The sequence below is a fragment of the Melanaphis sacchari genome, unplaced genomic scaffold (assembly GCF_002803265.2).
Source record: "Melanaphis sacchari strain LSU unplaced genomic scaffold, SCAv2.0 Contig23_pilon_pilon, whole genome shotgun sequence".
In the NCBI taxonomy this organism is placed as follows: domain Eukaryota; kingdom Metazoa; phylum Arthropoda; class Insecta; order Hemiptera; family Aphididae; genus Melanaphis; species Melanaphis sacchari.
The window spans coordinates 3,581,203-3,608,351 of record NW_020271114.1 but is presented as its reverse complement, the minus strand read 5'-3'; the positions used below and the strand labels follow the sequence as shown (position 1 = coordinate 3,608,351).

General features: G+C 26.1%; 1 protein-coding gene across 3 annotated transcripts; it reads right to left on the bottom strand.

Annotated features, from left to right (window-relative positions):
* Positions 1 to 3,309: 3,309 nt before the first annotated feature.
* LOC112594543 (septin-7) lies at positions 3,310 to 27,073 on the bottom strand. 3 transcript variants are annotated; one of them, XM_025339360.1, is made up of 11 exons: positions 26,893 to 27,073; positions 7,533 to 7,740; positions 7,288 to 7,473; positions 6,927 to 7,167; positions 6,639 to 6,858; positions 6,363 to 6,552; positions 6,136 to 6,295; positions 4,306 to 4,350; positions 3,996 to 4,131; positions 3,782 to 3,936; positions 3,310 to 3,692 (listed from the first exon to the last, which is right to left on the bottom strand). In XM_025339360.1, the coding sequence occupies exons 1-11, from the start codon at positions 26,905 to 26,907 to the stop codon at positions 3,644 to 3,646; spliced, it is 1,605 nt and encodes a 534-aa protein (XP_025195145.1). In that variant the 5' UTR covers positions 26,908 to 27,073; the 3' UTR covers positions 3,310 to 3,643. The 3 variants fall into 3 exon arrangements, with proteins under 3 accessions (XP_025195145.1, XP_025195142.1, XP_025195144.1); XM_025339357.1 differs by lacking the exon at positions 26,893 to 27,073 and adding an exon at positions 18,333 to 18,880; XM_025339359.1 differs by lacking the exons at positions 4,306 to 4,350; positions 26,893 to 27,073 and adding an exon at positions 18,333 to 18,879.
* Positions 27,074 to 27,149: the final 76 nt, after the last annotated feature.

Here is a 27,149-nt window from a genome sequence, read left to right as displayed (position 1 = left end):
TAAATATGATACATTAAGACATCAATAGGAACTAGGTTCACTGTCCCCACACAAACCTCATTATTATACCTACCTATAATGGAATAGACACCATTGGCACAACTAAGGGTGGATGTATAGAGAACTTGTGCAGTTCTAAATTTTAAATGTGCATCTCCAAAAATAGAAACATTTTTCTATTAATATTTGAGTATTTTGAAGTAAATATAATCATTAATTAAAATATTTTACATTATACTGTATATTGAGAAAAATAAGTACCTACCTATTATTTTTCCAACTACCTTTGAATTCTTCACTTTTTGTGCATCTCATAAAATTTTCGTCTAATTGCGTCTATAGTAAACACAACTACAGGAAGGAGTTAGGTCAGTAAGGAGATTTAATCCCACCTCTTAGAACCAAAAAAAAGTTACGGTTATTGTAAAAATAATATATTTATATAAATTATAAATAGATAGGTATGTATTTAAGTTATAAAACAAAATGGAAGGCCAAATTTTCGAATATTTACTAATAATTTATGTATTTCCAAGTTGAATATTAGCCAAATATTAGTATTATTATTAATATAGGTATTAATACTGTAGACATTATTGTTTAATGCATTTTGCAGAGAATCGATTAACTATAAACAACATGAATATACTACCTGTATTTTATATAATACATTAATACCTCGTGAACACTTAACTCCCATCCACTTTACTGTATATTATGTTTCGTACTTTATTTTAACATCTGGAATGAACAGAACAGTGGTAATAATCTTAACAATATTGTAAGAATTCTTGATAGGTAGGTGCTAAGGGTTGGTAGGTTATAAATTAGTAAAAATACTAAAAATGGATAAATTCGTGATAAGAATTATCTTATAATTTTTTTTTTTTTATTAGACGTAAAAGACCACGGCAGCTCTGGCCATTGGTCTGACAGTAAATTACTTTTTATTGCCTACATTAAAATAGGTAGATATAACATAAAATTAATATAACTCAAACCTAATATATTCGGTTGTCAACCAACATCGCTCTTTTTTTTTGGTACGCAATTCGGATGCAGCCGTAAAATACATTATACTATAATAGGTACAGAATATATTCATTTGTATAAATCAACTAATGATAAATTTTAACACTAAAAATTAACAATTACATTTTGATTCATCAATTAGGTATTAATTATTAGACTAGTGTGGAAGATAGAGAAGTATTCATTAGATTCAAATTAGAATTAAATGAGCCGGTTGCAAACAATGAGATAAAAATTTAGAACCCTAGCTTTATAAGCTTATCATATATTAGGTATACATAATATGTATAAACTTACAACTTACAAGTTACAAATGATCTTTTTTTTTTACTTTATCTTTATAACTTTACCTCTTTGATGGCTAGCTCTAATAATCTTTAATAGTCCTCTAATAATTTCATACCATCTTAATAAAATATTACATCATAAAAGTTACAAATAATTATTTATTATTATTATTTTATAGCAAAATATTTTTTAATACCACTTTATCTAGTTTCCTCAAATTTTGATTATTGTATATAAAATTACAACAATAATATAAACAATATACCTTAAAACCTTTCTTTTTTTTTTTAAGTGATCATAATGAACAATGTTGTTAATTGAAGTAATTACAGCTGTTTCAAACAAAAAAAAAAAATAAAAATTTTTCATTTTTTTTTTCAAATATATAAATTTAACAATTTATTAATATAAATATGTTGCTGTTATTTAACTAAACAGTATATAATTAATTGTTATCATTAAAAAAAAAATTAGTTTTGTAAATTTATGATGATAAAAAATGTATATTACTGGAAACTGAATAATTATTTTCTAGCTTATTGCAACAAAGAAATTATAACTGTTATTATAATAAAATTTAGTAAATCTTATGGATTTTATAATACTAAAATGCTTAATTCATATTTTCAATACCTATGAGAACAATATACATAATATATATATATATATATATATTATATAGTAATGTCATAGAGCATTAGGACATAGACTATGTATAATGAATAATAATTAACAATAATACATGTTATGAAATATATGGAATTATATTTATATGGATAAATAATATTGGTCAATATTTAAAAAAAAAAACATTAGATACTTCATTATAAAAAAAAAATTAATTATTAAGTACAGTTAAAAAAAAAAATTATATTACATAAACAAATCAAATAAATATCATTAATTTCTATAAAAATGTAATTGTTTATATAATAAATCAAAACCAAAAATACAATAATTTTAAAATTTTAAATAAAAAGAATGAATAAGAATACTAAAAATATTTAATTTATGTAGGTAAATTTAGTTTCTAAAAGTTACTAGTCATTCTCTTAATGGTATTTAAAAATATATTTACAATATACCATACAGTTTAACAATATTGAGTAGATACTCATGGTGGAGGAATAAACTTAATGGAAAGCATAGTTATTTTTTAACAATTAAATTGATACCATGCAGGACATATCACTCACTATTTCAACAGTCCAAAAATAATTTAATAGGTGTAGTAAATGTAGAAATACACACATTTTTAAGTGTATATGAATTTAAAACAAAATTAATAAAAAAGATAATTGTTACAGATATCGGAGGCAAGATTTAATTACAATACAATAATAAATTAATATATATATATTAAATCAAATTTTAAATTTATACAAAAATAAAATTAAGATTTTCTTCCTTAACAATATTCCCAACTAAGAAAAATAAATAAAATCTAAAAATACCAGTTTGTGTGTTTGTAAAGTAAGCACTATTGGATGGACATTATGTCAGGATACTTTAATTAATACTATTAATCATAAGTAATCAAGCAATAATACATATTTATTGAAACAAATATATACTAAAAAAAAGATTCATGAAAACTTTGAGCAATGCATAAATGGCTTTAATAATGGGTTTGTTCGTAGTTAAACTATTAAAGGAATGCATTCAGTAACCGTTATTGATGAATTTATTAATAAATATCAATTAAAAATTATGGATTGTTGTAAAGAGAAAAAAATTTAAGTTCAAAAAATATAATAATACTAATGAGTATTGACACACATTATTTTAATATTATGTAAACTTAAAAAGAAAATATGGCAATTTCTTGGAAAATGAGAACAATATTCTACAGTTATTATAATACATTAAAATTAAATGATGTTATTATTGGAATGAATAAAATAGTCAATTACTGATTGCTTAAAAATTACAGTTTTGATAAATTTCAGGCAGTAATATTCATTTATACTTAGATTACACAATTGAGCTTTATTTGTTTAAATTTAAACACTATGGAACTGAAAAACAATTTGTCTATAATAAATACTTACAAATTATTTACTCAAATAGTATGTGTATTACGCATATTACAACGATCAATGATTCAATAAGATTACTAAGACTAAATTATTAAAACTAAGGTAGTAAAAAATATGAATATTGTTATTATAAATGTGTTAAACACATTATTGGTAACAAGTTTGACAGTCTAAGTTACATTACAACTGTTCAAACGAGATTGTACCCGATTCATACAAATTGGTCGAATAATAATAATAAATAATAATATGATTTTATACATATCATTATGGCACTACTCGTTTCAGAATAATCCTTTTTTCTTGGTTTTTTTCTCTTTTCCATCGGTAGTTCTGAAATACAAGTTAACATATTATTAAACATTGTGCTAAGCTGATTAATTAATAAATAAATTATAATTTAAGTAGGAAATGTGACATACTCTCTCTCTAATGACCGCCTTCTCAATTCGTCAAGACTAACACCACTGCTTGATTCCCAGTCTCTGATTTCTACTTCAAGTTGTCTACGTCTTTCGTCCAATTCACTAGCTTCAGATTCTAATCTTTTCAACATTTGTTCATTCTTTTGTTGTAACTATTGAAAAAAAAAAATTAATATTTTTAACTACATTAAAGTAAGAACAAAACACTAACAGCAATTTCCGAATCTTTAAGTTTTTGTTTTTTTTCTTTGACTTTCATCTCAAACACTTGTTCCATTTCAGTTTCCATTTTTTTAAGTTTGGCATCATGATCACGTTTTTCATCTTCCATTTGGGCTAATGGATTCCTATTAATAAAAAAGACAAAAACAAATTATATACATTCAAACACAATGGGTTTAGAAGAATGCTATACCAATTACAATATTGCTTTATAATCATAATTTATTATAAATTTATCGGACTAATTTTTGGATGAGGGAAAAGTAATTGTTTCTTTCATACTATTAACTGAAACTTACCAAACAGCAACGAAGGAATTGTTGATTGCTCCTGGGGCGCACGAGCTGGACAGTGTGTAAGAAAATAATAATAATGTTTTTTTTAATTGATATTATTAACATAATCAGTATAATGGTTTTAAAAAAGCTTGAGTTCACATAAAAAAAGCATTCTATACTATAAACTACAAACAACTAATTTAACTATTTATCTTGGTAAACAAGACATATTTTAATATAAAAACTCTAAACGATTTCCAACTTGTACTTATATAAATAGATATAATATGATGTTGCCATTATATTAAGAACTTTTTACTTTTTTCTTTATGATACATATTAATTTTAGTAGATACAATGAAACCACTATATTAGAATACACCTTCCAATAGTATATTATTCTAAAAAAATTCATAGTAGCAAATTCATACTAACATCCTAGTTTAACTACTGATAAATCAATCAACTAATTAAACAAACAATATTTATACTAAATATTATTAAATAATTAAGTTATTATATAAAAATTTCAATAAATAGGAAATTAATAGATAAAAAATTTTGATTATTTTTAAGGAATAAATTGTTCAATTAATACCAAGTCATATTAATCTGAAATAAACTTCTCAACAAACATTTGTATGCAATTGGCTATCAGAAAAATAATTAAATGTTTTTTTTTTTTTTATATTAATAAGGGTCACAATATAATATCATGTATATACTCTATCCTTCGTATAGGAGTAATCTCTAGTGGCGAGTTTCTGAGCATGAAAATGAAAATGAACAACAAGCCTAATCACACACAAACAATTACACTATTAAGAGCATCACTTTTTATTCCAACAGACACCTATATTGCGTTTTACTAAAATAAACAAAGACATTTTTTGATCACTGCACAACATTAGAAATGAAGACAATTTATTGAGAGGCATATTCTAACCAAAGTAAATGAAAATCAATCTCTGCCTAAATTTAATATTATAAGAGACAAAGTATAGAAGAAAAAATTATATTTCCCAAAGGAATTTATTTTATTAAGATTTCATTGCAATAAATATTTCTATATTCAACTTATGATTCTTTTTTAAGCTAAAAATTTTAATTGAACGATATAATATTTTCATAGTTTAACAATATCAATGCTACACAATATACTAGATTCATACCTATGATATTAATTGGTAATTAAAAAGAAAATATTGAATAACTGATAAACAATATTTTTAAAATTCACAAATTTATACATTAGAGTATTAACATTAAACAGTAATTCATAATTTATTTATATTTTACATAATTAATAATATATATTTTATCAACTCCCAGTTGTTAAGAAAACAAATACATTTAATTATTTTGGTAACTATCATTAACTACAAATTGGAAATATAATGAAACACTAATTAAATATACAAGCAAAATATTATTTTTCATAGTAAAATAAATATTTTAGAAACAACTAATTATGCATATTAATGCATACCTATACTGATTATGGATTTTAGCAATTCAATATACTAAAATTCTACATTTTAATTTATTTATAGCATATTTGACTTGAAAAGGTAATTTTTTTTTTATGGTCAATAAGCCCATGCAAAATTAATAAAATAGCCAATAAAACAAATATTTTAAATGTTTATAATGAAATAACATTAAATATATTTATGCAACTATTATAATTTTTTTGAGGGTCTCATCCAAAAATCAGCCAAATAAATGATAAATAGATATTATTTGGATACATAGAAGATGGAATATTCTATAAATATGAAATGGGCGCAAACCACAACCTTGAAAGGCTATCAAAAACGCTTACTCATATACCATAAAATATTAACTCACTTGGTCATTCCTTTTGGACCATCAGCTGAGAAACAAGCCAACTTTCTAAATCTAAAGTTTTCATAATGTACATTACTAGTCACTTCTTTTAGATCTTGTAAATGTGTTCTCAACAACATATTTCTTAAAGCAACAAAATCACAATGATCAAGATTTTCCACTAGAATTTAATATAAACAACAATTATTCATTATCATACTTAAAGTGAATTTGAATTTTAAACAGACCTTCAACTAAACCCCAAGGATACTTTCGACCACGCACCTTCTTCCCATCCACTTCATGAACTTCAGTTGATCCAACAACAGCAAATGGCACCCGTGCTTTAAGTTTTTTTAAATTTTCACGATCTTCATCTTTGTCGGAATCAGGGAAATCGTAAATTTTGATTTTATGCTGAGCAATTTCTTTTAAAATCTAATAATAATAAAAAGAGCAATTTTAAAATACTAAACATAGTTTATCATATCAACATAAATTGGCAAATATAAAAAAATATAAACCTGTTTTTTATACTCTGTCACTTCATCTGGAGTCATGGTATCTGCTTTGGAAATAATAGGTATTATATTCACTTTGTCATGAAGTCTCTGCATAAATTCTACATCTAAAGGTGTCATTCCATGACTATTTGACTCCAAAAAATATAAGCAACAATGTACACGACTATCATGTTGTATTTTTCTATTAACTCTGGATTCAGCATTTAAGTATTCTTCATATCTAGCAATATTAAAAAAGATATTTCAAATAAACATTAAATGACAAATTAATAAAAATATTATATTTACCTTGACTCAATATATTCAAGCACTGGTTGCCAACAATCAGAATTGTCAACAGCATCACCAAATCCTGGTGTATCAACTACAGTAAGTGAAAGATTTACACCCTTTTCTTTTAACATACATCTATTAGTTTCGACTCGTACTGTTTTACCAACACGTAAAGAGGGACCAAGATGTTCTTTGCCATATATATCAGCCAAGAACATTGTATTAATTAAGGTGGATTTCCCAAGACCAGATCTACCTATAACAATTTTTATATTAAAATTTAACTTAAAAAAATGCATGACATCTATGCAAGTAGTAGTGTGATATGAAATACATACAAAAAATATAAGACTATTCAAAAACCTAATAAACTTACCAACAACCATAAGTGTAAATTCAAAGCCTTTCTTTACAGCTTTGCGATATACTTGATTAGGTAAATTGGCAAATCCAACATATCCATCTAATTTCTTCACTTTTCTATCATTAACCTTTCCATTTCCCGGTTGATCTGTTTTTAAAAGTTTTTCTTTGCTTTCTGTAGGCTCTGTTGATGACTCAGCTACATATTTAAAAACAAAACATTTAAATAAAATACTTAACAAGAATTAAAAGACATACGTTTAACAACAACTGGTACTCGTGGTAAATTCATTGGTGCAGTTGATGGTAAATTTGTAATTTGATTAGTTTTTATACTGGTAACAGAGTTCTGATGGGGCACTGGAGAAGTTGAATTGGAATTTGATTGAACAGCAGACTGAGTTCCAGAGATTGCACTGTTTGCCGATACGTCATTCTTAAAGAACAACTCCCGTTTACTTTGTAACTAAACAATTAAAAGTAAAGGTTAAACATTTTAAAAATAACAAATAAATTAAAACTAGTCACATCATTTTAAGAAAAATTAATCAAATTCATATTATCCCACAATCTTAAAATATTTTATAAACTCACAACACTAAAATAAACCAATTGTTTATATTGAAAAAATAAATAAATACTTTTATAATAATAAAAGTCAATAATAATAATTATTAGTAATTAATAATCACATAATATATAATTCTACAATTATTATTATTATTCACAACGGAAAATAATAATTTAATGATTATTTAAAAGTTAAAAAAATGATATCTACATTCAAGAATTTCATATGATTCTTAGTATCAAAAAGTAAAATAACCAATAAATTAAATAAACCTCATAAAATCTTAATTATTAACCAATAAATATTAGGTATAATTGCATACAAACAAATTGTAACTATAAAAATAAAGTATAAATGTAGGTATATATTTTTTTTTAGACGCAATAAATACGATTGAAACATTCAAGGGTAGTTGGTTATGTGTGAAAACTGTTAAACAGTAGCAGATTAATATAATCATTACTCGTATGTACGATATGAATATTTAAAATACTTAATGATGGGTATGTTAACCATAAATTAAAATAAATTATTTGTAAGGTAATAATAGTAACTTAAGGGTCCATCAACAGTATAAAATAAAAACAATCATAAAATACATACAAAATAGGCAGTCGTTTAAATATTATTAACTCTAAAATAAATAATATATAAATTATAATTTATAACGTAAAAAAGCGATGATATAACGTTAATACAATAATACGATGACTGACAGAATCTAGACATGATATACACATTATTTTCCGTGTACTACTCGCATTGTACACATAAAATGAATATATCTCTATTTATTACTCAAACTTGACTTATTTTCACGCACACACACACACATATAATATTAGAAATAAACATATGTAATATACCATGATAAATAACAAATAACAATGAGCTTACAAATATTAACAACTGTAATAAAAATCGATCACAACTAATTAAATGATTAAACATATTTTGCTACCAATAGAGTCCCAAGAGTGACGCAAGTCAAATGGTCATGTACGTGTCAAAAGCTAGTATGCCATAAAAACATATAATTAATTTTTTAACCTAGTTAACTAATCTTCTATTTAGTCATAAAAATAATAATTTATCACTATTTAAAAATTTGACACAATATTATATTTATATAAGTCTCGCACACAAACGATAACAAACTATTTCACGGTAGGTTATTTTGAATGCATTTATTTTTGCATTCATGCTTCATACAGAGAACAAAAATATTTATAAAAAACCAACAGGTGAAAATATTATCCCAAAAAACCTATATTATACAGTTTGTGTCGAAATCAATTCATCGGGCATACACAAAAATTTGACTTGATCACGTTTCGAAAATATAACAATAGTATAAAAAAATTCCAAACCATAATAAAATAGCTTATATTAAATTTACCATTAAGAACACACTCATAATTTATTATACCTTCGATTCATAATTTGAATTCCGTTTTATAAGCGAATCACTACTTAACATTAATTGCGTAGATTAAACATTTAGTAGGTATTAAAACATTTTTTTATATACCTATAATATTAAAATATATTTTGAGGTGAAGAATACCGTTTAAAACACGCAATGACTTAGATTAGAATAAATTCAATTAATTATTAATAATAATATATGTACACCTACAAATTACAATAATAAGATGAAATATTATTATATACTTATATTATTCAGAATGTAACAAAGTGAGTTTTAATCAATATTATTATAAAAATACAAATTTACCTCCATTCACTTTCAATTAATAGCATTGAAATACAAACTAACAAAGATTTTTAAATAAAAAAGAAAATAATAATTAATCAATAACATTTGCCAGCGGTTAAAAAAACAATGTCATTTTTCTTTTATTTAAATTCTTTTGTGTAAACACTATTAGAAAGTATTCAAGCTATATTATTTTTATGAATATATTCGTGAAATATAAAATAAAAAGTTATTAAAATTATTAAATGATCAAATATCATTATTACAATATTATAATATTAATCCGGAAAACTAATTATCTCTATAATGTATGTTCGACGATCCACAATAAATAAATTATACTACAATGGGTTGTCCATTCACAAATTTATTTTTCTCATAATTTCATATGATTCAAAACATTATCTTTATTTTAATGTACAAAGGAGTGGTTAATATTATAATTAGAGCACGATGACGTAATTCCTTAGGAGACCCTAGTTATACAGAAACAGAACACATGTGAAAAACTCGTAATAAGGGTTAAAACAAGAAGTCTGAATGTAACCGAACTAACATTCTTTAAAAATCAAAATTATTATCATAATTCAAACACTACATGACATATACTATAATAATCCAAAAATACGTTTAATAGTAGATTTGTGAAACATATAAAAAAATATGATCCTACTAGAGTTGGTCAAAAATTAAATATATTTTTAATATTTCCTAATAATTTTTTTCAGCTTTTTTTTTTAAACGAAAGAGCATACAAATTATTTTATTCTCAAGATTTAATTGCATATAGGTATATTTCATTCCCAAAATTTATTTACTACATTTTTTGTATTATTTGATTTTCATAAACAAAACAAAGCATTGATATACTACATAATTTAAAATATCACTTAACATTGCCATATATATTACTGAATTATTTTGGATTAGATTTTATTCATTTTATAAAAAGTTCTATCAACTTACAATCGTTGAAACAATAAAACTTGCCTATAATAATAAACTATGATTATTGTTAAAACCTCTTTACGGATTAAAGTATCTCCTAATATGTCACATTTAGAATTTAAATTATACATATTCTATTAATTATCAAAATTTGTGAATTACAGTAAATCAAACATAAAATACACCGAAGTTTGTCAGTTTTATCTTTTTTTTTTTTTTAATTTATCAGATCTTCGAGAAACGTTTGCATTATACATTAATATATTACACATTTTTAAAATATTTTCTGATGTCCATCACATTCCGATTGGTCGAAACCATAATGTATTTTTGAGCAACAAAAACACCCATCGGCAATGTCATAATTTGATCGAATCTGTAGATATTAGTGAAAAATACATTCCACGATTTTATCAGACGACGACGCCTGTCTCGTTCAAAACTACCCTTTAACGGTTTCATCTAACAAATATTAGGCCGTAAAATTTGTTAGTAAATAAGTTTATTAAAAATATTTAAGTTCATTTAACCGGGAAATACCTAGATTAAGTTTTTTTGTTTTATTACTATATTTTAAAAATGGATATAATATACAATTAATTTATTTCACATAAGTATTAATACTAAAATATAATATATATCACGTACTCTCATAAGGAACAAATATCTCAAAAAAATCTAAATAACTAAAGTTTTATAATAGAATTCGATAAAATATTTATAAATTAATTTATATTTCTATAGGTATATACATAATTAATCATAAAACTAACCAAAGATGTTTCATACTAAAAATGTAATACTAAAAAAATATAACATTGAGAACTAATTATTTAATAAAATAATATTATATTTCACTCAGTGGTAATTTAATACTAATAAAATTTTATATATTCATTATAAATCTGAGGATATTAAATTTATCATTTTCCAGACAAAACCTCGCCAATAACTATGATAAAATTCTCAGTAATATAATTATTATTCATCTACCAGCAACTAGCAAGTAGTGGTCTCTGATGACATAAGTATTTTGCATTAACCAAAAAAAATATTGATAGACATTGTATGTGTTTTAAAAATTATATTCAAATGCAATCATTGTTTTACATATCAATGGTATTGATCATTAATCTACATTTAACTATATAAATCAATACATATTTTAATGATTAATGATTATAAAATATAAAAATAATGAGCACATTACATAATATTATTATATGCCTCATCTAGCTTTTAGTAAACATTGTCGAAGTAAATATAATAAATGAATATTCTGCCGTTTATTAAAATAAATATAATTTTTACATAATATATTAATTATGTAGTTAATTTTATTTTAGAGACTAAAAAGTATACTATGAATAAAATATTTTTATTTTTATTACATGTACTATTATTTATTTATTTTTAGTAATAAGTATTTTTATGGTTTATTATAAATAATAACAATATAATATTTACTATAGGAAATTAACTGTGGAGAAACATAATAGGCACTTATAATAGACGTACAACTTAAAGTGGAATATATATAAATATATTAAATATATCATGTAAAACTGTTAATTTCTTAGATATTGATGTTGTATTATATAAATGGCACTAAGTTATGGAATGAAAATTAGAAAATTAAAATTAAAATGGTAAATTCTACTAAACAAAGTTGTTAAAAAATATAAGCACGAAAATTATTAGCACGTGGTTTGACAACGTAAGGATCAAGGTTAGAATTAAGCAAGCGGACGCATCGAGCATCGCTCTTAAATATTAGTCAGCTGTGGTCGCCATGGTGACGCATACGCTACGATCGATTTTTCTCCCTTGGAAAAGCAACTAAAATTAACAATACTGCACAGAGCAACCCTCTGTAGTTTTTTTTTACATTTCAAGGTCAGTATTCTGTAAAATTGTTCGATCAAATCTCACAATGATTATATTGATATTGAGTAGAATTAGCTACTAAAATAATAGTAGTATTTTGTATTATAATAAATTATATTATATTATAACGTTTATACACTTACAACAATTGTAACCATATTTTAATTTATAAAACTACGTGTCTGCATTACTGCAATATTTGACATAAGTATCATATTATTTTTATAATTTGGAACATAATATAATACAATTATAATATGATACACATAATTTTCCTAACTTTAATAATAATTATACCTAATGAATATTATTTACTAATAAAATTAATATTAAAAATTAGTTTTATAAATAACTAATTTAAAAATATATAACACAATCACTAATCGATAAATCGATATCAAAAACATTAATGGATTCAAACTAAAATTAAACAACTTTAAATATAAAATAATAATAAATTAATAATATATAATTAAGATATCTAAACAACAACACATTATCTGGCAATACAAAAAACATACGTACAATATTAGAGAGCTAGAGGTATATTTAAAATATAACATTAAAAAATTACAATATTAATATTTACAAATACTAATACTACGTCAAGTGGCCAAATTTGGACACAAATCGAATCTGACAGACCATACACACATCGATTTCTTTAAAATAAATACGTCATGCACATGATAATATGTATACATCTCTCTTATAAATAAACACATGATTATAAAATTTTCTAAAAAAAAACGATACGTTTAATGTTATACAAATATACTTATATACAACAATAGCAAACTAAATATAATGATTCTATTTGATTTAATTTCAATTTACAGATTATTTAACAAGTTGGTGAATTGAGGAACTTTAAGTAGTGTGATAAAAATCACAATTATGGTTTGCATTATGATTTGTAGTGAAAAAATAATAATGCGATTTTCAATTTTAAGTTAAATTTTTTTTTTAAGTCTTTATAGTGGGCAATGTAAAGGTCAGTTTAAAGACAATTTTCAATTTTCGTAAATACCACTATTAGTTAATTAAAATAAAAATATGAGAGAAACACTTATCTATGTCTAAAACGCGTATTCAACCGTCGAAAACAAAATAAATTATAAAATATTAAAAATAGTATCAATCAAATACTTAAATTAAAAAAAAATAAAATAGAATTATCATTAAGTGGAAACATTCAAAATGTTCTCTATAGTTCTTTTGATGGAATAAGTAAAGAATCATCATTAAAAACAACCTTGAAATATTAATCTCCGTCGTTAGTGATAAAAAATATGCACACAGTCAACAAATTATTGAGATTTAAATGTTTCAATTTTGGTAGTTAGTCAATTGTATATTTACGTTCATGTAAGACTTGTTATAAATCATAAACACATCACAACTAGCTATCTATGTTTATAGATGGCTCGAATTATATATTAAAAAGGACAAAATATCGCTAAATATTAGAACTGTAAAGTTTTAAAATGTATATTCGATAAAGTACCAGGATACATATATGTATTGCAACATTTGAAATTCATTCGTTTTAAATTATGCCCTAACAACGTCGCCTATTGGTAAACACTGCTGCAATTGTACGATTTCACTTCACCTGCCCTCTATGGTAACATTAAGTACCGTAAAATATAGCATATAAGTGTATGACTCATCATCTGGTTTAATGTTTAAGTAATAAAGTCAAGTTTTCCATATATTATTGCATTGAACAAAAGTGTACTTTATGTATTTTTATACATATAAGTACACGTGCAAACTGTGTACGCAAATACCTACTATTTTTACAATTCTAACAAAAATATATATTTATTAAACAACAAAATAGTATGATAATTTTTAAAAAATAGTAAATAAAACATTATAACTGTAAATTCTTAAAGCACTGATTTACTAAGTATTTACTATCTAATTAGAAATTCCATGCTTTTAAAAATTCATATGCATTTTTAGAGTTAAATTTTTTAACAAGTACAATAGATCCTGGCAGTTTTTATACCATTGTTACAACGAATAATAAAACGCTGCACTTTAAATTCGATTAAAATCCTTAAAATCCTTAAATTTATCTAATCCAATAAATTGGACAACAAGAATTTATAATTTTAAAATTGCCTATCAATATAATACGATATATTTAAATTAATTAATCAAAATAGTTGATTATTCATTAAATTTTGCATTTTTGTTAAGTTCAAAAACTACAAAGGCTATCTGCTTATAATTATAAATTATAAATATTTAATAATCATAACATAAAAATATTTATCAGCAATTCATGCATACTACATCATTAAGGAAAGTATACGAGAAAATAATATAAAATCGTTTTTATTTCGCATTAATTTGATATGTAAATATTTTTCATAATGTATTATGATAATATAATATATTGTATATTACATATTACCATTAACATAAATGCATATAATAATGGCTACATTACGTATAAACGACTATGATGTCAAAAATTGTTACAAAAAATAATCTTATAATTACCAAAATTAATTATAAATATTTAAAAATCATTGAAATATCAAATATATTACTAGAAGAAATCTAAATAGCTATAATATAATATAGTTAATTTTTAATGAAATATTGATTTAAATGATATAATTTATTGGTCTGGAAGAATTTCAGAGAAATATTCCAAATATAAAAGTTAATCATTTTAGTATGCTTAAAATGTAGCAGTGTTAAAATAATAGCAACCCCCTTTTTAGATGTTTAATAATCATATTTTAAATATTATGAATTCATAAATACGTCGATGAATCAACAACACAATATTAAATACATTGTGATGAAAGAGACTTGCAAAAATGCGACGAGGATTTAGTTTTTAAAAGATCGTTTCGAATAGAAATATTATAAAATTAAAAATATAAATTATAACATTTAAACTGACGATTAGAACAAAACTTAAAACTTAAAATTACATAAGTACATCTTAAAATCATTTAAAAAATATATCAGTTTTTTGAATGTCATTATACATTGCTATCACCAAAATGTAACTAATCAACCAATAACAAACATAAATTGAAATTTGGAAAAACAGGTTTTTTTAATAGTCACGTGTACTTACGAATGGTAAACATTCTTTACAAATTCATAATAGTAAACGTTTAAATGTTTACTTTTAAAATCAATAAATCTTAATTTTTAATAAATGTCATAATTCGTTTTTAGTTTATAATAGGATCAGTTTAAACATAAATCCTAAAAAAATAAAACCATACTAATAAACAGTTTAACTTAAAAACATATTCATCTGAATTTATTATATTTTTAAACACGAAGCTTAATTTTCTAACCTTTATTGACATACACTTAAATGACACGGTTATACTATAAGACAAACAAGAAAAAGAATTTAAAACCGTATATTATATTAAGAAGCATTCAAAAATTGACAGTTGTAATAGTTTTTCACGAATAAATAAATGTACTAAAAATCAAACCTTTAATTGAAAAATAATTTTCCATTAACAAAACATAACTTGAATTAGACCGATGAGTGGATTATGATGACTACACAACAACTTCCATGAAAACTCGCAATATATTAATAAAGAATAACGATGAATCGATTATTCTCTGGCAAAAACATGTGTGACTCAAATAAACCAGTTTACAACGGTCGTATTATTGATCTACTGTATGCATAGTGTAAAAAATATTATTCGCAATAGAAAGACGAAAGACCTCGTCATCAAGTAGATGTGAAAGCTTCAGCAATACCGTCGGAAAGGTCGCGGCAGTGTCTCCTTGTCGGTTGTTATAATAAAATTTACATCAAAAGACAATAATAGTAGAACCTAAAACTGAATACAAGCGAAGTGTATGACATACTGTTGATATCAGAGTAAATAATAACAAAAATATCATACACTATACATAGTGAAACGACAAAATATTTAACTATAAACGAAGAGTTGAGTGACCGAAATTTAACGTAGTTCTATTTATTATAATAAGAATAGTATTAATAAAAATAACATAATATAATAATAATAATAATAACCGCACAATAGATATACGACACGTGTGCTCGTGTGCAAGGAGTTAAGTATTTTTTCACGATAATGGAAATTTCTTTACGTGCCCCGTAAACAATGCTATCAGATTAGTTAAGTATACACTTATATCACTAAACGCGAACGTAAATTTCAGTCATGGAAGGTGGTATGGTATTAACTCACCAATAAAATGTCAACAGCTTAACGACAGTTTAAAAAAATTGAAAAAAAATGCTGTTTTGATTAAAACGATTCTTGTAAGTTTAACAATAATTTGCATGTAGCAGCCAGCAGAGCTTTAGACTTTATACATATTCTAAATTCAAGTTACACACACGGATCCTCGACGGAGATTATCGAATTTGAACGCGAAAACTTGGATTTGTAAAGGGAGAGCTGACGAAGCACGGCGAAATCGCGCGTAAACAATTGTCGACAAACAGGTGGTGTACAAATACTCGTAATAAATATGATAAATAGTAGGTATAGTTATAGCCCGGGCATCTATATATGTATAATATAATGACGGAACAACAACTGCGAGTCGATTTAAAAGTATAACACACGCTCACATATGGCACGAACAAACAACACTGTGCAAAGTATCCGACAAATGACGAGTAGGTATGATATGTGTTAACCACGACAATGATATTACAATAGACGGAACGCCAAAAAAAAAAGATTAGCTACAATTGAGCTTGGTTACACCGGCGACACGATATGACCAACAATTTATAACCGTTGTAACAATATCGTCATCGTCGTCACATCTATCTACCGACGAATGGTGAAAAGGATAAAAAGAACATTAATAACATTAATGAAAAAAAAAAACTGACGGGTTTCTCACGGATTATAATTATCATTCCATCTGGAATTTAAAATAAATGTATATGTATAGGCAGGTACGCATTATTATATTTATACACGCGAGTGTGCAGCGCAACACATCAGGCGTGTGTCGCTTTTTTTTCGTCACTAAAAGGGGAAGAATATGCTTCGCTCGGAGCGGCAGAAAAAATGATATAATGTAACCGTTCGTACCGTTCAGAACAATATGTATTAACTATTAGCTCAATAATTCAAATAATCACTCCAGAGTTCACGGCCTCCGCCGCTCGAGTGTGTCTTATCTACGTCAATTTCCTGCACATTTTGTTGTTTCATTCCGACCAGCGCGAAAACACGATAATAATTATTGTTGAAGTACCTTGTGAGCACATATTGATTGTTATGAAAATATAGTCGAACGATAGTGGTTTTATATAACACACACGATATGTGTGTATAACAAACACTGCGACTGCATCCGTCGGTCGAAACATTATCACTGCGGCCGTCGATTAGATGGTTAATTAATTTAGAGACAACACCGCGTATTACATGCGGTCGTCAGCAAAATAATTCGATAACGAAACGTTTAAAATATACATTATAAACCGACCACCTCCATCGACCTACTCGTATCAAGGTTGACTTATATACATAATATTAAGCGTCCACCTTGGTGGCAAACATACGCCGCGCAGCACTCGAAGCCCGAGGTATACAATAACGATGATATAATTAATATTTTCCAATCGATAAGAATAAAATGTTTGTTTTTTTTTTTCAAAGACAAAAATATTGTAATGATACTATAATATCGTCGCGATGTGTCGAGACGAATCGCACGTGACACGCCTTAAATAAGGGTGTGACCTTTAAAAACTAGTTGTTGGAGGGAGGAGGGTACACCCCAGCGCACGATCTCTGCAGATCGGAAAACCAACCCACCTACCCATCACCCCCGCGCGACAGACCGCGACTTAACCTAACACCGCGCAACAGAATATACGGTGCGACGCCCGCCCGGGAAAGTAGACCCGTAACAAGAAAACGCTTGCCTTGGTGCCGAGCACAGGTTTAGGTGCGGTGACGGGTGGCGGAGGTCCGACCGGCGATGACTGGTGGTGCTGGTGATCGTCAGACGATGTCGCAGCGGTAACGGTAGTAGTGCCGGTAGCAGCGGTGGACGAGGGCGGCGCCGGTCCGCCCTGTTCAAAAATCCGCTGACGTTGGGCCAGCCGTTCCATGCTGGCCAGACGATACGCGGCCGCGGCACTCGGCGTGTAAGACTTGGGCAACGTCGGCGGGGGCGTCGGTTTTGCCATTCCGCCGCCGCTTTCGTCACCATTAATCATGTTAATGATTATTCGCACGTGGGAGCAGCGACGACGAAGACGGTAAATTAATTATTTTCAAAATAGAACACTCGAGGCCTAACGAGCGCGTAACGCGAATAGCACGCGACACTGGGCACACCGCACTGGAAAACGCGCCACCGCAACACCGGGGGAGGTGTAATAGTCCCACCGAACGCGTCGTCGTCGTTGGTGTCGTCAAACGTGTGCGCAGCGCGAACGCGATCTCCTCACTGCGCCCGTCCGCGGATTACTCGGTGCCCGGTGGTAAGAAGTCGACGATGACGGCGACGACCACAGTAGCGCGCGCGCGCGCGGTCGGGGACGGCGGGATTTCGATGCCGGCGCGCGCCAGATGCCCCGCCGACGGTGTCACAGTGTTGCCACACGGTAGGCGCGGTGAGACGTCTTCGTGCATAAAGTACATTTTTTTTTCTCCGATGATTATGTTATTAATTATTATTATTTATGACGAGTGATGACTAAATATTCAATATTGCAAAAAAATAAAACACAATTACTCAATCCGTTCGCACACCACGTCCGAGAACGTTTGTAAATTTAATTAGTTCAAAACTTAACTGCAATGAATATAAGTAGTATCACAGTAGCATCAACAGTCGATGATGAAATGAATAAATATTTTGAAATTAATATATTATTCACAAAACAGTAAACCATCGCGTTTTCAGTGTTTTTAGTTGCCGTGATAAAAAAAAATATCGACGGGATCCAACTTCCCACACATTTTATTCTAGATTATGATAAAATAATACAGTTTGCAGTTGAGAACTCTGTATGGGTTAATTTTAAATTCAAATTTATTATAATACAATTTTTAAATTATTGTTTAGGTAATTGAAAACAATAACTTGACAACATTTTCAAATATACGTATATTATTTATCTAACCTAAATATGGTCAAAATGTTGTACTTAAAATATTTTTATTATCACTAAATTAGCGAATTAAATATATATATATATACACAATATTGTACATCACCCGTCAAAAAAAAACAAAAATAATCCCTCGGGGTTAAAATTTGCAAGATTAAAATCGATTTTAAATTAATAAAAAAAACATGCAGATAAATTACATTATTTATTCTTAATAATTATTTTTAAGAATACTCTATAATTTAAGTTAAATAATTATTTATTTAATAAACTAACATTAGAAGTATTCATATTGAGCTTTCAATTCTAAAAATTTGCTACATGAAACTTTTGAAACATTATTCTTTATTCTAGAAATATTATGAGAAAAAATTATTGCTAATTAAATGAAATAATTTAACACGGCACAGTACACTCAGAATCAAAATTAAAAGTAAATATTTAAAACTTGGGACTTAAAAAAGATAAGCACACAAAGTATATTTATGCAACTATGCACAATAATTATTATACGAGACATTCAAATGAAACTGCCAATTAAGAAGAGCGTACTTCGTCAAAGAATTGTATTTTACACCTAATGTAATGCAATCGAATCGAAACAACAACGATAAATCAACACTTCTACAACGAATTGAATTCTGTTAAAAAATTATTGAGTCCGTCAGTCGTATGAGATGATATTATGAGAAAATAATAAAAAGTATACAATGACAGGGAAATATACGGCTTCGATTGATCTAATAAAGAAATTCCTATATGGGCTAATAATTTGTATTTGCTACGTATAAGTAGTAACAAAAACCTACAAGCCATATATGTCAACATTCAGATAAAATACACATAAAAATATAGAATGTATGTCTCAAGCCAGAGAAGATATATTATATATACATATCAGTGTTCTAGAAAATAACGGTTTGAGCAAATATAAATTATAAGCATTCAATGATTTAATACCTAACTATAAATATTCTGTGAATGTCATCTAATATCGCCAACAATCAATAGAATAATAAATACAAATGAAATATTTAAAATAAAGCAAATAATTAGTATGAGAATACTAGAAAATATTTTTAATAATTTATTCTTTAATTTTATCAGAGTATTTACTTAACACCTGAGGCAATTAATCGATTACTTATTACAATTTTACGAATTATAAAAACGAAATACTAATTAATTACATAGTATTCATCATAAAACTAAAATTCTGCACCAGAAAATACTCTTGAAAATATAATAATTTTATAAATCATTAATTATTTCATGCTTAAATAGTTTAAATTTATCACTGAATTAGACTATTCTTTAATGTTCGATTTAATTACACACAAATAACTTCAATTATCTGCATAAATATTTAGCCATATGTGTATAGGTATGTACAATGAAATCAAAAGTAGTTAACAAAGTTAACCAATCACTTAAGAGGACGCCATATCTGTTGTATTGTCCATTTTTATTGTTTCGTCGGTTTTTTACGGTATTTTTTCTTTTTAAGCGAATTAAGAGTGTAAAATAATATTTTAAAATGCTTATAATTCGGTTAAAAAATAAAATATCGTAAAAACTCAACGAGAGAATTCTGCAGTTAGTATTCTTACCAATAAGTTTGATAACAGGTCATTTCACCCAAATATTTGAGCTAAACACACAAAATTGGTTTAATTGAACAAAAATTTGGTATGTTGTACGTTTGTAAGATGAAAACAATACATATAGCGGATGAGGCATTCTATTAAAAAGGAAAACCGCAATATTTTACATATATTAAGATATGTATCTATAAGCATTAGTCAAAAAATAATGTTTTTAAATACTTTTGAAATTAGTTAATACAATAACAGGAAAAACAAATTTAAAAATATAAATACATTCCTAAAATCACAATAATTTGAATTACGTCACATAATTTAATCTATAGTTAAAATTTTAAAAAAAAAAACATAAATTCCAACATCATTAATTTTATAATAATATAATGCGCAGATTTAAAATCAAATTGCACTTCCTTATGAAAGTCCTAAAATATTACTTTCTAAACACAATAAAATAAATTTGATTTATACCTAAATTAATTTAAAAATTAAAACTATACTTTTCACATTTAAAGTATTCAATTAAAAAATAACAACAAAAAATGAAATATTATTTATGATATAATAAAAGCATTAAATAGTATCTTTTTAATGCATTTTTTTTTTTTTTTATTTAAAGAATTTAAGTCTGCACCTTAATTATTAGTATAAAACTAATAACAACATAATATGGAACATTGACCGTTAATAACATTAAATACAGTTGGACCATTTCATTAAGTTTCTTAACACATATCTCTCGCCCCTCCACCACCACCCACCAGTTCTTTTAGAACATATTTCAATCACAAAATACAATAATTAAATTTATTTATGATGACTAATTTACGATTATTATAATAAATATACAGCTGTCATTTTCATTTAAATTGTCTTTATGTTTAACAAGCGCTGTGCGTAATCCATTTTTGTTCAATTAAAATATTAATTGCGGTGATTTGTATTCACTTTTTAGAATATTTTCAATTACCCATTTTAAAATTATAGAGATTGTATAATACTTAAATAAATACGATAACTTTAAAATCAATATTTCAATTATAATATTTATATTAAAGTTAATTATGTATATTATTGCACATTTATACCTATTAATTATTATCATTAAACTATATAACTATTATTACTTATACATTTACTAATGTAATGTTTATAACTTTGGAAAATAACCCGTTTTTTGAAAATAAATAATCATCTCTACACAAAATGACTATAGAAACCTCCTTTTACTGTCTACTGATTTACTTTCATACAACAATATTTAAAACTCTGCATAGGAATATTATCTTAAGTTATTTTTGTAGTTCATATTTTTTCAAATGCAACATGTAATAATTAATTTGATTAATTCAATATATTAAAATTACAAGTATACAAATGTAAAATATTTTTTAATATATAAATTGTTTATGTCTACTATCACTTATTTTACTTAATAGTGCATTCAAACAAACTCTACATATGAGTAATATTTATGAATTATGTGCATCGTCTTACTTTGTTATTATCACCTATAGGAAAATGGTCAGACCGGTAGCAAATAAAGCTCGCAAATACGCACGACACAACACTATGTACTTAAATGTAAAAAAAAATTAAATATCTGCTAACATTGGCGAGAGAACGGATATTAGTCCAAGAATTGGATAGTAATACTATGGATGATGCAAAGAATGTGACTGACCAACCGAAAAGACTCGGACTGCCTACTGGATGATGGTAATCTCAATTAGGCTTATCGCGGTTGATTTAATTAAGTTATTAACCACGCCTACACGTCCAGCACTCGAATACTCCGGTTTTAGAGTAACCACGGCATTTTTAGTCGATCAACCTTGTAAATATGTACCTACCAATTTGGAATCATCCAATTTTTAAGGGTTCTCGATTAAAATTAAACTGTTTTACGAAAATGCATCATAGCAATGCGTATAGAACTAGAGCATAAACAATAATACATTTTATTTATTTAAAATATATTTTTTCAAGGTCTATGGTGTAGACTGTGGAGCGACAAAATTCCGGTAACAGGAATATTGTTTTCTGACGATTATTATAATTTATAACATTACACATGCCAGAACCAAAATAAAACTCACATTAGCCACATAATATGTAATATATATTCCTCATAAAAAAGCTGCAATTTATACACCTCTGCAATAATTACTTAAATATATTATATTTAAAATTGAGCTTCTCCTCCTAGAAATGAGTTGTAAAGACATACTATAATTAAGTGAATAAGAAAAAAATTAATATTATAATAATTGGTTTCGCACTAATAAATTATCAAGAATATTATTATTGAATAAAATTCTGTAATAAAAGATTATTATAACAATTACAAATATACCTAATTAGTTTTTGTAAGATAATTATTTTAGTAAATAACAGAATGTATTGAAATAAATCAATCGAGTAATGAAGATACTTATTTATTTAAAACGAAAATAAAAGTGATAAATAGTACTATTTACACACTAATAGTCACAAAATTAATAATACTTTTGCCTAATATTACGCGTTTCATATCTTAGTATCAACTAAAAATACAAAATTATATTTTATGTTTTAAGAACAATTTATTATCTCTTCGACCTGTTATTACAAATTAAACATGATAAAACTATTGTTCAGCAATATCATTGATTATTTAATAAATAACAATAGGTTTATCACTCATTTGATTTTTATTATATAGAATGACGACATTTTTCAAGTTTTAACTGCTTTCAGGAGGATAGATACCACCTACCCAACGTAATATTTCACTATTGACAAATGCTTCAAATAGCATATAAAACTAATTTGAGTATTAAATTTCAATTTTCAGAAAAAAATAGTTGTGTACTATTCATTTAAAAAACGTCAATTTCCATCGATCATTTGTATAAAATGCTATGTTGTGTAACACCATCTACTCTACACTATATACTATAGTTAAACAACTCGGTAAACAACTAGAATTAAAAGTAAACCAAAAACAGCTCACTTCCGATCTATATAAAAAAAAACCAGTTGACAAAGGTGTAGACGAGTCGTTTATAAAGGAAACTCGATTTTATTCAGACTCCAAAACCATCGTTTTTATATTCCGTGGTTGAACTCTTCCCATGGTGTACAATAACATGACTCATACGAACAACTTTCTAGTCATTTCAAATGACAATAAATACATATTATAAGCCTGCGATTAATATTTAATGCTTCAGATAAAAAAAATTATCTTGCATTTTAAATTCAATTATAATGGTTATACATATAATTAATAATAATATTATAAAATAAATAGCTATAATAGTGTCATTCACCATCATATAATCATAAAATATCAACTAAACAATGTAAAACTATAATACTTAATTGATCACATAAGCATAAAAACGAAATGATAGTTGATACAATATTAAACATTCATAAAGTACCCACTTCAGTTTTAAAACCACTTTAAAAATATTTATACACGTCTTTGTTTATTTTAAGTTTTTACATAATATATTTAACAACTAATTAGAAATACTATAAAACTTTCAAGTCAAAATGTTTTCTAAATTATTATTATCAATTTTAAAAACCTAAAATATACCTAATTCATAAACTTTCATTTATTTACCTTTAACACAAAATTACATACATCTAAGTAAAATTAATAATTTAACGAATATACTAAATAGTATATAATCATTAAATAAACCATTTGCATGCTTCATTTAACTAAAATAAAAGAATACTCTTAAGTAACCAAAACTATACTAACAAACAAACCACATTGATACGTACACAAGTCACAAACATTAAATTGGTATTAAATTAAACTCCAAGAATAAATTAACAATTACAAATAATAGGTGCCTGCTTCAAATACAAAATTAATTGAGCATGACTATAAGGTATGTCAATTGGACACTATATTTCATCTAATTCAAGAAATAAAACGATAAGATATTATTTTCAACTATGAACGTTTTTATAATAATTTATTATTATTTATAGGTACCTATATATATATATATATATATATAATTTAGGATACCCGACAATTTTTGAACACTTATTGGTGTGGATATCACATAATAACTATATTAAGTGTTTTATGATTTTAAACTTTGATAAAAATGAATAAAATTAAATATACTCTTTATAGTGTCAAAAAAAACAATAGATTAATAAGTTATTATAATATATTCAAAATTATTTAATTATAATAATACTTATTCAATTCCAATGCAATAAGAATAAAGTATATGTAACATGAATTAATCATTTTAAGTAATAAATAGAATGAATTTTAAATGAATGCGTTATTTTTAAAATATATAACTCATTAATTATACAATTTAGGTAGGTAATAAATTAATAAATTATAGGTGGGTTAGGTTACATACCGTTATTTATTTATTGATATATTATAAAAATATATATACCATATAAACTGTATTTTTTCTGTATTTACTTTGAATGGTAAATATGAATAAAGATAGTAATTATGACTAATAGGTATGTATTTATCTACTCTCAATTAATTATATATATAAAAAATAGTAATGATAATTAAAAATGTTTAATAGATACTTATAATAAATTTATTTTTAATTATTAATAAACATAAATTAATTATTTTTTTAAATTTTTGAAATACTTACAATTCTTATGAAATGACATTGTAAAAAAAAAACGCAATGTTAATATGTTAGAGTGAAATGTTTAGGTAGATCTTTTTTATGTTTTAAGTATTAAAATAAAATAAAATCATATTGAAAGCCTATAAAATGATAAAATAAAATCATTAGATATAAAAAAGTAAGGGGTATGGATTTTGATTATATAGTTTCATCATACCTTCCTAAGTCCCAAAAATAAAGTACTCATCCGACAAACAATTAAATTTTAATATTAATTAATATATATTTATATTTGCATAAGTATAAGCAAAAACAATGCTTTAGAATATATTTAATATCTTGTTTGTATTTTTGTACCTACATACTGCCTAAATCACTTAGAATAAAATCTATGTATCTAATACTAATATTGATGTATTAACTTTATAGAACATTTCTATGAGGAACTTAATGGGATGATTCAGTACCAAAGTTGATTACTGGAATCAACTTCATTTGGTCAATAAATAGGTACATAAACGGGAATTATATTTTTTAACTCAATTATTATGTTACGCTGGCGATAACAATCATGGTGATAACTGATAACGGTAGCTTATAAGTTATAATAAATTAAATACGGTAGGTACTTACAGCTGCACGAGTATTTCAGAGATAATTTCAGAAGCCAATGCACAACACGATTGAACCAAAAAAAAAAAAAAATAAATAAATAATAACAAAATAACAAAAAATACAAATACTAAACAAGTACACAAAAACAAATCAACAGAAAATGAATTTTGAGTAAGTTAACAAGGTGAACAACAAAAACAACAACCACTGCTACAGCAGCGTTCACTACAACTATAGTTATTATGGGAAACAAACGATAATATGCAACAGGGAATCCGGCTTTCGCGCGACGAAAACGGAACCGACGATCTAAACGTGTTCTCTTGGAACAGACTCACGCGCAAAACGCGTCGTCACCGGCAATACAGCGTAAACTGAACGTCGAAACGCAGCCGACATCGAAGCGATTCGCTCACGGCGGCGGTGGTGACAACAACCGTTTAGCACGGACGTCGCGCCGTTTTCGTGCGCGAAAAATAACGGATCGCTGGACATGATGGGTTTATGGACATTTTACTCAGCGCTCCTCTGCATTGTGGTGCGGTTGGAAAAGTCAACAAACGCGGGGGAAATTCGGACGAGATGACGCAAAAACGACGAAAAAATTTAAAATTTTAAAAATCCGCACGTCACATTATCAAGCGTCGATGATGGTCGGACGGTAGCACAGGGAGGGACGGAGTACGAACGAATGCGCGCCGTGAAAACGACAACAACACCGTTGAACATGATTGTGCGGGGGTGGGTGACGGTACGGCCATGGAAAGAAAAACAAT